The sequence below is a fragment of the Miniopterus schreibersii genome (assembly GCF_964146895.1).
Source record: "Miniopterus schreibersii genome assembly, chromosome: 10".
Classification (NCBI taxonomy): Eukaryota; Metazoa; Chordata; class Mammalia; order Chiroptera; family Miniopteridae; genus Miniopterus; species Miniopterus schreibersii.
The window spans coordinates 9,651,118-9,667,185 of record NC_138110.1 but is presented as its reverse complement, the minus strand read 5'-3'; the positions used below and the strand labels follow the sequence as shown (position 1 = coordinate 9,667,185).

The following is a 16,068-nucleotide window of genomic DNA, read 5'->3' as shown; positions in this document are numbered from 1 at the left end:
GCCTGGCTTTAATGCCACTCGAATACTTGCTTGTCTCATTAGGTAGCAGAGAAGTGACAGATCTCAGGCTCTGAGCCTCAGCAACACCAGCATGGAGACCCCTTCCCAGCAAATTTACTTTCTCAGTCACTTTCTATTTTTGACAACGAGTGATATATGTTGTCCATTACCAGCAGCGATTAAAAAAAAAAGTTCCCTTTTCAAACAACTATGTTTTTTAAAAAATGAGCCTGTTTAAAGGAAAATATCTGATAAACAACAATATATAATACAGCAAATAATAATGATGATCAGAAAACACTTCATTAGGTCAACCTAAGAACGTTTCTAACATATGTCCTATAATTTTGTGACTCTAAAGCAGGGTGGGGAACATCTGGCCCGCAGGCCGTGTCATTTGGTCTGGCCCTGCCAAGGCAACTGCAGGTGAGGCTCAATATTCAATAAACCTAGGAGCTTTTTTCATAGCTAATTTTTAAGTTGATAATTTTGTATGGCCCGCGAATGCTGTTATAAATATCCAAATGGCCCTTGGCAGAAAAAAGGTTCCCCACCCCCGTCTAAAGCACGGTATGAAGAAATACAGTGATGTCTGGGTACCTTCCTAACCTACAGAAAGGAGCTGACCCACTCATCTCTCCTTCTTCTTGATATTTTTTTTAAAAAGAAGAAAGGAAAACGAAAGATTAAAACAAGGGAAGGCTTAAATCATTGTCTGCTAAGCTGTACTTCAGTATCTCTGGGACCAGCTGGAGCTGCCTGGTGGGAGAATTGTCTCTTCCTAATGGCTGTGGCCTCGAGGAGGTGTGCCACCTTTAAAGGGAATTGAACATAGGTGAGAATCTAGTCTCAGTGACAAAGCATCCCCGATTTGGAAGAGGGGAGCCATCAGGGCTTTCCCCCAGCACCCCAGGGTAGCATCCTCGCAGAGACCTTCCTGCTGCTGTTTCTGCTGGCCTTCTTCCCTCCCTTCCCTTCCCAGCCAGGATGAGGCAGCTGAGGGTTGCCATGGAAACCAGCTCCAGCCTCCCACAGGAGGCTGCCAGGCCTGGTTTCTTTTGGAGTTAAGAAGCAGGAGGCAGTGGGGGTCACCCAGGCGTGAAGATGGGTTTCCCTGGGGATATCCCGCCTCCTGCCAATCACAGTATCTGTCTGGGAATCCTGGGGCCTCCCGGAGGCTGAGGGCCAGGGAAGCCCCCAAGCCCCAGTGCTGCTCCAAGAAGAGACTAAACCCTGAAACATTCGGAGATCTCGGATCCTCTCTTCTTCAGCTAAAGCTAAAGGGGCCCAGCTCTGCGTGTGCATGTGTGTCTGCATCTCATGAGATGCATCCATCCATGGGTGCCTCTGGCTCTGATGCCAAACAGAACTGTCCCTCCACTACCCCCTTGAGCCCAAGGAAAGCATTTGCTATTGGGACAATAAGTCTGTTTGCTGAATTCTACCAGCTTATGAGCTGTATGACCTGGCAGTCGCTTCACCTCTCTGATTTCCTCACCTATAAAAAGGGCATAACCACCCCCTCTTTGCAGAGATGATGTGAGAAATAGAAATACTATGTCCACTGTGCCTCTCACAGGCATTTAGAGAGTCCTGAATAAACAGACCCTAATATTAATATTTATCATCATAGTAAAGGTTTCTAGGCAATTTTTCTCTTTGAACTGTTTTTTCCCCCCTAAACTGATGCAAAGGCAAGTTTTCATCATTGATCTGTTTGTTCAAATGGTGGTGCATGCTGGAAGCTGGAGCATTGGTCTGAGAACTAGTTAGCAGGTCCCCACCACCTCCTAACAGACCACTTCCAAGAGTTAGAACAGGGTTCTCAAATGCAAATGCCTTCATGGGCCAGGAGGTACTGAGAATGTTGAAGCAGAAAGAAGAAATCCCACCCTGCAGAAACCCTGGTGAGCCAGAGCACACATGCCCTGGATAAGGGAGGCAGCTGCTTCTCAACCCTGGCCCATGGCTGCTCTTGGGAATATGGTCCGAGTGTGCCCAGATCTTCCAAGTTTTCAAGAGAAGCTGGACATTTTGAATCAACTCTCCCAAAGATGATATGAAAACTATTATTTTAAGTGTAGGCCAAACAAAACAGGTCTGCAGACTGGATCATGCCCACAGCTGGTGCTTGAGCTAGAATGTAGGAAACCAAAACCTCTTCTTTTTGTTCCAATTTGCCCAGCCCTGGCTTCTTCCTTCCATCAGGACCATCCTGTGGGGCCTGTGTCTTTCTCATTCCCGACTTGAGTCTCAGCACTGGCAGAGCTCAACCCATCTGGAGCCCATAACTCTAGAACAGTGCACTCCCCGGCTCAGAACCCAGTGTCTCGAGGGTGCTTGTGATCTGACTTTTGGATGCACCAGCTTTGGGGAAACCCTCCTGCGTTTTCTCAAGAACCCATGTGAATGGAGAGATGAGGGAACCAGAAACAGGTCTTTAAGTTAGACTCCTTTGGCTTCAGCTAGTTTATCAATAATTTGGGGACCAGCTTATTTCAAGGGACACATTGCTAGGTCCCAACTGGCCTTTTTATGGTCAGCATCTGCTTTAAGTGGTTAAGGCCTCAATCACACTACTGTAAAGGACTTGGACGGTGGCCCCTCCAGGAGTTGGGGGCACAACAATCAGGACTCCTATCCTGCCCTGTCTGCCCTAGCTTTTGTGGGTGTCATAAGGCGAGAGGAGCAAGGTGAGCCGGAAGCAGAAAGAATCTCATTTTGGACTAAACCTTCTCTCAGCTTCCTTTCTTCCCCCTCCCCCAGATTAGCCTTCCAGGAAAAAAGCAGCAAAGTGCTAAAGCTGGCACTGTAGGCTGTTCAAATCTCTGCACCCAGGCGCCGGATGTGGGCACAGAAAGTTGGGCGATTGGGGCGCGGGCTGGGTGGGGGCGAGCGTGTGGAGCCTGGTCTGCTCACGGCCGGATGCAGTAACGGATGGGCACGTCATGTTCCGGCTGCATCAGCCCGAAGCCGTATCTGCTGAGGTCAAACTCGGGGATCTCCACATTGGGGTTGACCAGCTCCAGGTCAAAGTGCGTCAGCACAAGGAACACGAATCTGCAGAGAGATGGCATTGAAGGCGTGAAGGAGAGGGAGCACTGGGGGCTTGTTTGGAATTAGGCAGGAGAGCAATGGCTTCCTCTAGAGTCTGACCCCAACTCTCACTTTGGGAAAAGTGAGAAAAGGAGAGAGAGCAGAGTGCAGTGGCCCAGGAGCTCCTACATGTGTGCCACCCTGTGTAGGCAGCCCCGTGGAGCAGTTCTGGTTGACAGGCTGTGAGCAGGAGTGACCTGTGTGTCAATTTCACACCAAAGCATTTCAGGTCAAGTGCTGGACTCTCAGCTCTCCCTTGGGCCTGGCAGCTGTGTGGGCCTCGCGTTGAGATGGAAAGAGCCTGAGCCTCTGCATGGAGGGGAGTAGACCCCCAAACCCACAGCAGACTTTGTGGGAGTGGGAACTAAGCCTTTGTCGTCACAGCCACTGAGACTGGGGGTCGTTTGGTACAGCTTCCCCTGATCAGTATGAACAGTGACTCTTCCTGATTACCCCCAACCATACTCAACCCCCCAAACTCCTGGAACCCTTACTGTCTGCCCTGGTCAGGCTGCTGCTAAAGCACAGGCTGCCTTTGTGAGATTAGAAATAGGTTCCCCTCCTTCGAGACACTTTACTGTGTTTGTGGGAAGACTGTCAAAATGTACCAACTCTGCCAGAACAAGCACTCTTTACTGCCATCTTCTGGAAAACTGTCCTAGTAAGTACACAGGCATGTACATGATGTAATCAGTGTGCTTTAAACATGGTAGCAGCCCTGCCTGATGTTAATGGCTTCCTGTCCAGCTGCCTTATTTTACTCAGCACCACCTATGTCAGCAAGGGTCAGAACTGGGTCTTCACCTACTCTGTCTCCCACCATCCCCCCACTGAGACCCAGGTGCCCAATGTGAGACTGAGCACACAGCAAGGATTCTTTAGTCTTCCGGAATGAATAAAGAGGGAAGATGAGGGTAGAGCGAAGTCAACGCTCTGGATGGGAGAGCTGGGAGCAGAACTGTGCTCTGCCTCTTAAGGGCATGTGACCCTCCTCAAATTTCTTTCCTATGCTAGGCCTCAGTTTCCCCTTCCAGCTCCGAAGCTGTAGGATGCTAGAGGCTGTGTTTATATAGGGTGGGGGTGCTGTACCCACACCTGGATTTGGATCCCGGTACCTCCACTTACCAGGTGCATGACCTGGCAAGTGATCGGACCTCAGTGTTAGACTGACACCTACCGAGCAGGGTTATGATGATTAAGTGAGATAAAAATAACAAATTAGCTAATTTATTGAAACACTAAGTGCCAGACACTTGTGCTAATACACACTTAGTGTCCTAATATTCTCTCTTTATCTGTCCAAAAGCTTTAAGAGAGAGGAGCTATAGTAGGTTCTGCTCTAACACTTGTTTTGAACACCTGACTTTGTTCCAGTGTGATGTTGATATATTAGGACATGAGTGAAGCTTAATGCAAATTTCATGTTAGCTTATGTGCAATTTTATCAGAGCGGAACACAAGGAGAATGCAAAAACCTATACCCAGCTGAGCTGAGCCAAGCAGTTCACAAAACACACACACACACACACACACACACACTCCACTGACCCCAGTTCAAGTGTGTGCATGTGTGTGCAAGTGTGTGTGTGCCACACCATTCATACAGGTGTCCAATTTCAGATAACCCTCCTTCCATGCTTCACAGTAGCTCACAGCTGCAATCCCATCCATCGTTCACTTCCACAGTAAACTTCAGGTGGTTTTAAGAGCAAAGCACGGTATTTACTGTAGCACTTGGGTATTTCTTAGCCATTTAACCTGTGTCAACCTGTACTCCCATTTTTTCCTAGGTCCTTATCTTTTTCCTCAATGTGTCACAGATGACATTTTTGACTGTTGGGCGCTGGCCCCATTGTGCCCACACTCCCTGTGGTTTTTAATGTGTGATTTCTCTCGATGCAGTGATTTTGGGGAGCACTCATGAAGCATTAGAGCAGAACTGGCTGTACTACAATCTCCATTTTACTGTTGGAAAAAACTGAGGCCAAGGGGTTAATGCAATGTGTCCATTTACTTAGCATGGTGCCTGCACATTAATAGTAGTGGTATTAATAATTACAATAACAACTAACATGTATTAAGTGCCTACAATGAGCCAGGTAGTGGGTTAAGTATTTAGAAAGATCCCATTCCTTTGTCCCGACACCCCTGGGATGCAGTATGCCAGTACCCCCATTTTACAGTTGAGGAAACGGGCACAGAAGGTCACCCAGCTTACGATGACACAGGGGCTGAACAGAGGGACTGGGCAGATGTCCCAATCCCTGGTCCAACCTGTTTGTGATCCGGGGACCAAGGCTCTTGGGGTCGAGGAAAGAGAATGAATGAGGCATTAAAATAACCACAGGGCACGATGCCACTTGGCCAGGTCCTGCCCAGAGGTTCTGAGCAGCTGAGCAGCTGCAGCCAGTCATGGTCAGCTGCACAGAATGTCCAGTGTTTGATACTGTGGGTGTTTGGTATTTGGACACTAGGCTTGGAGGGAAAAACCTGTTGTTGCCAGGCCTGGTTATTTCAAAAGAAATCAGAAAGCTGGCTGTTTTTATTTTTTAACATGATCTGTTCTGATTCTTAAAAGTTAGCACACATTTTTAAAAACACAAATAAATAGATTTGTGGTCAGGACATGGCTCATGGACTGTCCATTTGAAGCCTCTGCCCTAAACCCTTCTCCTGGATCAGCCTCTCAGTCACTCTCGTGAGAGGAGGGTGTGTACCAACCAGACAGAGCAGGAACCTCCCCTCCCCCAGCCCCCTGGCCCCAAACTCACTGTTTGATGCTGCTGATGGCGTAGCCCCTCCCCAGGCACTGGTTGTGCCCTGCTCCCCAGGGCATGCTGTAATTCTTCAGTCGCTTCCCATCCTTGTAAAAGTCTTTCTTCTCTGATCCATCAGGATTCAGGAATCGGTTGTATTTAAATACCTGAGATAGGAAGAAGGTTCATGTCTGACTCCACCCCCCACAACACGCATGAAGAAAAGCTGTGAGGATGTTCATCGCAGTCTTGTTTATAAAAGAAGAAAGCTGGAAACAACATAATGAGCAATTAATAGAGGATTGGTTAAAAAAATTATGGCAGCTATTTAGAAGGGTGAGCTTGGTCTGTGTGTGCTGACATGGAAAGAATTTTTAAGGCTGGTTGTTAGTGAAAAAAGCAAGTTTCAGAATAGCATGCATTATATGATCCTATACACACACCCATCTATTCACATGTGTGTGAGTGTATGTATGTCTGTAAAGGCATAAAAATAATTTAAAAGACACACTCCAACCATTGTTAGGGAACTCTGTAGAACTGGAGAAGGAGAATGAAGAAAAACATTCATTTCCCTTCTTCATTCCCCTTCTTCTCCATTTCTACAGAGTTCCCTAACAATGGTTGGAGTGTGTCCTTTAAATACATATATGTCTATGTATTTCTATTTTATAAGTGTATGTTACTTTTCTAATTTAAAATAAAAGAAATTATTTTTTAAAAAGAGAATGCCAATTTCCTTTGGTTACATTGTGCAGTGGTAAGGTGAGAACTGTATCTGAGAACAAGGGTTGGCACAGAGTAGGCGCTGAATGAAAGATGGGTGAATGAACCAGTGGACAGACCAATGGATAGAAGGGTGAGTGGATGCATGAATAGATGAGTGGATGGGTAGATGGGAAGACAGATGGGTGGGTGGGTGGGTGGGTGGATGGATGGATGGATGGATGGATGGATGGGTGGATGGATGGGTGGATGGATGGATGGGTGGATGGGAAGACAGATGGGTGGATGGATGGGTGGATGGAAAGACAGATGGGTGGATGGATGGGTGAATGGATGAGTGGATGGATGGGTGGGTGGATGGATGGAAGGGTGGGTGGATGGATGGATGGATGGATGGATGGATGGATGGATGGATGGATGGATGGGTGGGTGGATGGGTGGATGAGTGGATGGGTGGGTGGGTGGATGGGTGGATGAGTGGATGGGTGGATGGGCAGAAGGGAGGATGGGAGGATGGATGGATGGATGGATGGATGGATGGATGGATGGACGACAGATGGATGGATGAATTGATGGATGAATAGATGAACATACAGAACAGTGCCTGGCATACAGCAAGCACCCAAATCTGTTAGAAATTGTTCAAGTTTTCCCATCTCAAAGTCCAGGAAGAGGGAAAAGTGTTGAGAAGCTGACATTATAACATTCTGAAGGAAAGTCACTCAGCTATCACATATAAAGCATTCACTGTGTGCCAGGCCCTACAAAGGCCTTTCTTACATGATCTCACTTAATCTTCCTGACAGCCCTATGAAGCAGGTGCTATTATGAGGTTTATTTCACAGGTGAGGAAACAGAGACACAGGAAGGTGAAGTCATCTGGACAAGATCACACAGCAAAAAAGCAGAGCTAGCTGATGCCCCTCAGATATGGCTGATCTGCAAGCCACTGATTTTTCCCCATGGTCCCTGGTATGCCATTTACCTCTGGGTCTGTATAGATTTCTGGATCCTTCTGGGGACTCAGGAATGGAAAGAGGAGGAGGCGGTCACCACGTCGCAGGGTGAATTCCCGCCCGTCTGCCATGGGCATGGTCAGGTCCACCACGACCTCGCGGGTGATGAAGGGCGCGGCCGTGAGCCTGAGGCTCTCACTCAGCACGCTGTCTGCATAGGGCAGGTACAAGAAAGGGTCAGCAACTGCCCTTTTACCCACTCAAATGCCACCCCCAGCCCTCATTTTACAGAGGAAGGTAAGGAGGCTCAGAAAGGGAGCACGACTTGCCCGCTGGCACACAGTGAGGCCGAAAAGGCCAGTTCATGAGGTGTGATTGCTACCGTCCCTCAGAGACTTTAGATATGCGGGTTTGGGTCTGATCCCAAGAGAAGCTGTGAGGGGAGATGGGGGCCAGAGAGATATCAGAGAAGTAGGGAGAGAGCAGGTCCACCAACATAGGTTATTTCTGCCTGCTCAGCATATATTCCCCTTCTAGAAACAGTTCCCTGATTTTCCTCTGGGGATCTCCCCTCTCCCACTCTCAGGGGTTGGACTGCTGATTCCACTCCCAACTCCTGGGATTGGGCAATCAGAGCATCCCAACCCTCTAATTCCCCATGATTCATTTAAGATAGGCATATGACCCAAAGAGAGCCAATGAGACACATTCCTGGCACTTTGGGTAGGAATGCTGCAGACAGGCACACCCTCAAGGGGGGGAGCATGTCAGCTTGGAGCTTCTAGTGGCCATCTTGCCAGCCTGAGACTGGAGCCAACCCAGCAGAAAATGAGGCTGAGAGATGGAGAGACTGAGCCCAGATGACACTGTTAGAGTACCTGGATCCACCTGTACCCAAAGCTAGATTCTTCTGGACCTTTAGCTACTTGCCCCAAATAAAGTCCTTTTTTTGCTTCAGCCAGTTTAAGTTAGGGTTTCTGCCATTTGCAACAAAAAACCTCCTACGGAGACTATGAGCAGCTGAGACCGTGGCATGGAGATGCCAAGTCTAAGAAGATAGGAGGCTCAGGGGGACCTTAGGTCAGAGGACACCGATGGACTTGGGACAATTGGAGCCTATGTTGAGGGGGTTGCTTAAGGGACCATGATGACCTAGTCTTTGGGGCTGTCTGAAGGGTCTGTCCATCTCACCGAGCACAGGCATGTTGTCTAAAACCTTCTGTGGGAGGGTGGTCATCTGCGAGATAGGCTGCTCTGCTCGGCACAGGACATTCTCGAGTTCTTCACGGACGGCAGCCAGGGCCTGGGGATTCTTGAGGAGGAAGAGCAGAAGCCAGAAGGCAGCTGGGCCCATGTTCCCCTGCAATGAGAAAAAGCCCTTGTTGCACCATCGAGCGGGCAAGCCTGGGGTGTAAGCTGACTGGTCTATGCCATGGACACAGCCCTGGCCAGGGCACAGGGGTCAGAAGGCCTGAGTTCCACCACTGCCAAACATCTAAGCATGGCCTATGTCTGCCTTCAGCCTTGGCACATGGCCAAGAAGTGCACTGTAATTTTGGTATAGCCCAATGGCCACTTCAAGGCCATTCCTGGCAGCCCTGTCCCTGAGCAAAATCATTCCTATGAGGTCACATAGGTAATCTTCATAGCTAAACAGCAAGAAAAGTGTCAATAATAGCAACAGAGCGTGTAATGGTAAGATTACTGTTACCATCTCAGGATGACTTCATCCATGGCCCTGATTCTTTACCTTTCCCCGCCCCTTGAATTTGGACTCGGTCACGTGACTTGTTCTGGCCAATAGAATGAGGCAGAATTGACAGAAGAGCAGTGCTAGGTCTAGGCCATAAGAGACCTTGGGACAATTGGATGTTTCCACTTGCCTGCTTAGCCCACTGGTCCCAAGAGGAGGACAGGAGACACTCAAAACGGAGCTGAGCTGTCCGGCTGAGCCCAGTCTAGACCAGCTGACTCTCAGGAGGCCAGACATGTGAGTTAAAGACGCATCAGTGTATGCCCTTGAGTTTTTGTGGCTGGTTGGTACACAATAGCAAACTGATATAATATCTGAATATATGCTTTCAAATACGTGAGTATTATGTACATATAAAGTAAAGCAGCAATGATCAGTGATGACTATGAAAGTTATTAACGTCTTTACCAAAAATTATTTAAAACTTCCCAATAGCTGCCCGGCCAGTGTGGCTCAGTGGCTGAGCATCGACCCATGAACCTAGAGGTCATGGTTCAATTCCAGGACAGGGCAGATGCCCTGGTTTCAGGCTCGATCCCCAGTAGGAGGCAGCCGATTGATGACTCTCATCATTGATGTTTCTCTCTCTCCCTCTCCCTCCCTTTCTCTGAAATCAACAAAAACATATTTTTAAAAAAATTTATTTTTAAAAAACATACAAAACTTCCCAATAGCTAAATAATTATGAAAATGGATGGAATTTCCTGCTCCAAGATTTTAGTCTTGGCTGAACATTTTAATACTCAGGTGCAGCATGTGGCTAACATGAGGCCCGAGGAATGAGGTCTGGGTGAGTACCAACAAACCTCAATTGGGGGGAAGATTCTTGTCTACCATAAATGACTATCCTATCCGATCATAACAATGGAATATTAAACAGTCACTAAATATCATGTTCACCCAGTAATTCTAAAACAGACATAACTGCACACAGAGAACAAGTTATTTGCACAGGAATATTTACCACAGTGCTGATGTAACAGCAAGACTGGAGGCAACCTCAATGCCTATCAATAGGAGATCAATGAGATAAATGGTGGTCCATCCCTAGGATGATACAGGAAGTTGTTGCAAAGAAGCCGGCTCTGTGGGTACTGGCACAGGACGGGAGTCAAGGCACCCTGAAGCGTGCAAACAGCGGGCTGCAGAGCGGGCTCAGCAGGCCACCAGGGTGTGTATGTTTTAGGATTTAGGTAAAGAAGCAGGCCATCTCGAGGAGACGACTCCGATAACTGGCACCTGAGACTGCCTCTGGGACAGCAGCTGGGAGGATGGGAGAGTGGGGAGGGGAGACTGGCTCTTCACTGCATATGTCCTTTGCAACTGCTTGAATTTTTAAAATAATGTACTACTTTTAAGTGAAACAAAAGTGAGTAATTTTTACAGGGATCTGCAAGGACACAGGGAAATGTTCATGATGCAATATTAGGTCAAATTAAAAGTAGGACTAAAAACACTGCATGATCTTCACCATAGAAGGAAGACATGCAGAAAAGGCAGTGAACAAACTTTCTCTCTTTTTCTTTAGCTACCACGAGGATTTCAGCGCCAAGGAGGCACCTTCTTCAATTCCCGCATTAAGTATGCACCATTACCACACCTTTTACTGAAAAGGAAAACTAAGTGCTACCTAGTCCTGCCCACTGCCCAGCAGATAGTAGAAGCTCAATGGTATCTGTTGAATAAGCATCTGTGTCCCTTTGGGCTGGGACCTGCAAGTCGGCCTGGAAGAAGGTGGGCTAGCAGAGCCCTGAACTGGGACCAGGCAAAGTTGGGTTCAAATCTCAGCTCCCCACTTCCTGTCACTCCAGACAAGTCACCCTCTCTTGGTCTCAGAACTCCCCTTTTGCTAAAATAATATGCCCACTCCTTAGGCAGCCACAAGGGTCCACTGAGACTAGATGCAAGCAACCACAGTATAAGTGCTCAGAAGAGGTTTCTTCTTCCTGCTGGTCCCTCCCCCAGGCTTGAGAACAAGTGGGGACCTGGGACTCTCTGAGATTTCCTCTAGCACCTCAGGTCCAGCAGAGACTAGCAAGGTCAGTTGCTGTTCATCACTTAAATGGCCAGGGGAATGCAGGCGATAAATAATTCAGCTTTGGGTTAACTCAGCGCCAAGGCCATTTCCTCTTGCCAGGATAGTCAGATGGGGGCCATGGCTCAATAATTACAAAGCAGGAGTAGAACACAAGGCTGCTCAGTTATCTCTGCTTTCAGGGAAAAGCTGTGGCAAGGTGGTCTTTGTCACCTCCCACCCAGCTGCACAGGTGTGCAAGTGTGTGTGTGTGCACGCACATGTGTCTGTGATCACACGACCATGAGAGATTCTGTTTGCTACCCTGGAAGTTGAGCTTTCTCTGGCGGGGCCTTGCCTTGTTTACCCAGGAGGACACTTCCAGTCCAGCCTCATTCCCTCTCACTGAAGCCAAAGTCCAAGGTCCAGAGCCGGGAAGGAAGCCTGTGCCGTTATGGGCCTGCTGGGACTCTCCTCTGCCCACCCCAACCCATGTCCCCTTAGAGCTGGCCTTCTCCCCTGCCTGGACCTAAGGTCTCAGGCTACCAGCTCATCCTCTAGGTCCCTGGATGCGGGAGCCTCCCACTGACCCCTCCATCAGCCTGATTCCAGGCTTTGGGATTCTGGAATCACGGAGCTTTTGCGAGGACCCAGTGAGATGATGTCTGTAAAGTACTCAACAGGGTGGCTGGCATGTGGCACGTGATAAATGCTTGATAGCTTCTGAAGGTATTATTCGTGCCTCCACTCTGACCTGACAATAGCAATTGCAGCTACCATTTCTCAACCCCCTGAATAGTTTCCAACCTGCACTCTGGGTGGCGCTCCCTCCCAGACCCCACCCACCTACTCCCCCCACCCCCCGCCACTCCTCCTCTGTCTCCTTTGCTGGCTCCCCTTCATCTTCCCCACCCCCAAACTGGGGAGGCCCAGAGCTTGTTCCACTTCCCCATCCACTCACCCCCAGTGATCTCCAGTCCAGTGGTTTCAACACCACATCTACACCAACAACTCCCAAATAAACGTCTCCAGCCCACACCTCAATGAACTCCAGACACTTCTCTTTAGGTACCCTTCCCCCACCCACCATTCTCCATCTCAAACTCAGCACACCCAAAACCAAACCCCTGGTTTTCTCCCCCAAAACCATCTACCTCACCTGTTAATGGCAACTTTAGTCTTCCCATCACTCAGGCCCAACCCTCGAGCCATTCTTGATTATACTTTCTCCCGGTGTCGCAGCCAACAGCAAATCCTGTTGGCTCTACCTGGAAATATGTCCAGATCCACTCACTTTCCCCCTGCCCGCTGGTCTAGCATGTTCCTCTCTTGCCTGGATATTGCAGTATCCTCCTCCCTGGTCTCCCTGCCTCCACTCCCCCACTACAGTCTTCTCAGCAATGCAGCCAGAATGGCCCCTCTAAAGCAGAGGACAGGCCACGTTGCTCCTCTGCTCAGAGCCCTCAAAGGGTTCTCATCTCAGAGTAAAAGCCAAAGTCCTCCCCATGGCCTACAGGGCCCTGAGTGGTCTGGCACCTGCTACCTCTCTACCACACCCTCATCCCCACCTCAGGGCCTTTGCACATGCTGTACCCCCCGCCTGGATGCCCCCATCCTATATATCCACATGGCTCCCTCACTTCCCTCAAGTTCCTGCTCAGATGTCACCTTCTTGGTGAGGCCGTCCTTGAGCACCCTATATAAAGTAGGCCCTCACTCCCCTCTGCTAGTCCCTTCCCCAGCTTTATTTGTTCTCCACAGAACTTATTCCCTCTAGTGTATTTCACATACTTGTTTATTAGCAGTCTGCCTTCTCCTACCAAATGTCTGCTCACTGCTCTATCCTCAGCTTCCAGAATGGTGCCTGGCACACAGCGGGCCCTCACTAAATATTTGTAGAATATGTTTATGGAACTCTAGTTATTTGCCAAGTAGTTACAGGTCTCATATGTGTCACCCTTTTATCCTCACTGCAACACCCTGAGGAAGGCGCTGTCATCTCCATTTTAAGGATGAGTAAACTAAGGCACCGAGAGTTAAGCGACTGACTTGCCAGGAAGTAGCAGGTTAGTCACAGAGCCTGTGCCCGAAGCCACTGGGCTACATAGCATCTTGGCCCCTGCTCTCCAGACTTGTGTTTTCCAAGGGTCTTCCCACCTGCCTGAATTTTGGATGCTGCCAATGACTCAGCCTCAGAGAATGGCCTGTCCTCAACCCCTGCCCAGTTTTCCTGGCCCTGCCAAAGGCTGTTCCCCAGACTTTCTGTCATTCAAGCCTCCAGGCCAGCGTCCAATTCTGCTGACAATGGTCGTTTCCACAAGGGATTCTGGGAACAGTTTGTAGCTCTAATCTCTGCCCATAAATATGTTATTAGGCACTAATGGGGCCCAACTGCTGATCAAACCCAGCCCCCGCCCCTCGCCAGCCTCTGCCTACAAGGACGGTTAATGGCTCTGAGACAAAACTAAAAATAAGTTGCGAGTCGATGGGGGAGGAATTACCTAGAAATGTCAGCCTGGGCAACTGTCACTGCTGAGGTGTGGCCAAGTGAAGGTGGAGGGCTCAGGGATCGGGGGAGGGCAAGAGCCAGGCTTTCTCTCGCCCCAACATCTGGTCCACTGGTGCCGTGTTCCTTTGGTTTCCAGAATCTGCCCACGTCCTCATTTCCATGGCCCCACCTGGTCCTGCCACCATGGTCTCCCTGCTTCTGCCCTTGCCTCTCATCCTGTCCCTCCTTTGCTCAGAACCCTCCCAGGACTCCCAACTCACCCAGAGAAAAACCCCAAGGCTTTACTCACAGGACCCAGAGGCCCTATGTGCTCTCCCCTCAGTCCCCTCCTCAGCTCTGTCTCAATGAATGATTGTGTTCATGACACTGTTTCACAGCTAAGAGAGTCAGGGAACTGGGCGTGTGTGCCTGGCCCGCACCCCCACTCATATTGGTGCACACTCACAAGTGCACACCTACATGCATGCACACACTCATATATGCACAAGCACACACGCCCACCTGCGTGGCCCAGAGCTGCAGCACCAGGGCCCGCGCCTGCATCTCCTCGGACACGCCCATCTCCTCCAGGTGCCGCAGGTAACTCTCCAGCCAGGCGCTCCGGTGGGCGCGGGTGGCCAGCCTCACTGGGGACAGCAGCTTCCACAGGCGGGCTTTGACTTTGCACGCACGGTCCTTGTCCCCTGCAGGGACAGAGCATAGGGGGTGGGGGTTACAGATTCAACCCCAGTCCAGGGCCACCCACCCTGACCTCCCATGAGGCCAAGTGTCTCCTGGGTGTCACTCCATGGTGGTGGGGAGTTCCTGTGGGAACGTGCTCCAGGGAAGCCCTCTAAATGCTGACTTACTTATTGTCTGTCACCCCCAGTGAACAGGAGCAAAGGGCCTTGTGTTTTTTAGTCACCTGTGTGTCCCCAGCACCTGGCCCGTAGTCTGTGCTCAATACATGTCCGATGAATAGTGGTTTTTTACACAGCAGGGGAAGGAACACGGAACACAAAACACGAAGCAGCTTTCCCCAGACTCAGCACAGCTTCATCAGGGGACATCAGAAGCAAACTAACTGCCATCAAGAGGGGACAGATTGGTCTGGAGTCTCAAACTCAGCTACCTCCAGGGAAGGTAGGTAAAGTAAAGGAGGGAGGGGGGCCAGGAAAGAGCTGAGGTGACAGAAGGTCAGGGGTAACCGCTATTCAGCTCCACCAACTAGCCCCTTGGGCTAATCTGTCCCTGGCCAGGGAGCCTGGATTCCAGAAGAAGCTGGAAGTTCAGGTGTTCATCTGGAATCTTCTCATGTTTTTAAGGTCAGCATATAAGCGAGAAGTTTTTAAGCACCGTGCAGGCCACACAAGCATCTCAAAAAGTCAACTTTGGCCCGGCCGGGGTGGCTCAGCGGTTGAGCATCCAGGAAATTGCAGGTCGGTTCCTGGTCAGGGCACATGCCCGGGTTGCGGGCTCGATCCTAGGTCAGGGGTGTGCAGGAGGCAGCTGATCAATGACTCTCTCATCATTGATGTTTCTCTCTCTTTCTCTCCCCCTCACCCTCCCTCTCTCTGAAATCAATAAAGATATATTTTAAATAAAAAAAATTTTTTAAAGTCAACTTTGGCCCACATAATCACCAGTTTGCAGTTGTGATCAAATAAATAATGGTGTGTTATGCTTTGGAAAATCAATGCAATGGGCCCACAAGGGCAGACTGTTGAGGGAATAAAGCCAGGTGCTTATTATTTAAATATTGTGTTAATGCTACAAGATGATACTATATTTACATATATGTATGAAAATATAAGATTTGGGTTTTCCTAAATCACCCCTTAGAAGAGTGGGAGTTGCTACGTATATTAGTTACATTTTCAAATAACGCAGTGAGCCCAATTGTTCATCTGAAATACATTATTTTCCTGTGTTTCCCAACTTCTCAGGCACTGGAAAATCACCCAGGAACTTTTAAATCTCATTTCCAGGTCCCACCATAGAACAGTGTTGTCAGAATCTCTGGGGGTCGGGCCGGGCATGTGGAAATTTGAAACAGGTGAGTTCAGGGTGAAGGAAGCATTGCAGCCACCTCAACTGATGCGATGCCTATAAGAATCACCTGATGAATTAGTTCAAAAAAGGAGGTACAGGAACTTAACAGATTTAGAAATGAGCAACATTCTTTGAGGTCAGACAGTGTAACTGCAGGTCTTGAATGTCACTGTAAACACTGCTTTTAAGGATGACTTTACAAAGCAATGCAGGATGGAAAGACAACC

General features: G+C 49.1%; 1 protein-coding gene across 1 annotated transcript in view; it reads right to left on the bottom strand.

Annotated features, from left to right (window-relative positions):
- Window positions 1–223: 223 nt before the first annotated feature.
- Window positions 224–16,068, bottom strand: part of PTGIS (prostaglandin I2 synthase) — a 36,918-nt gene continuing 21,073 nt past the window's right edge. Inside the window, exons 6-10 of the mRNA XM_081149546.1 lie at window positions 14,312–14,493; window positions 8,726–8,894; window positions 7,564–7,745; window positions 5,868–6,019; window positions 224–3,060 (exon numbers count right to left, since the gene is read on the bottom strand). Of these exons, the coding sequence (XP_081005672.1) occupies window positions 2,916–3,060; window positions 5,868–6,019; window positions 7,564–7,745; window positions 8,726–8,894; window positions 14,312–14,493 (830 nt within the window). The 3' untranslated portion in view covers window positions 224–2,915. The remainder of the gene's footprint in view (window positions 3,061–5,867; window positions 6,020–7,563; window positions 7,746–8,725; window positions 8,895–14,311; window positions 14,494–16,068) is intronic.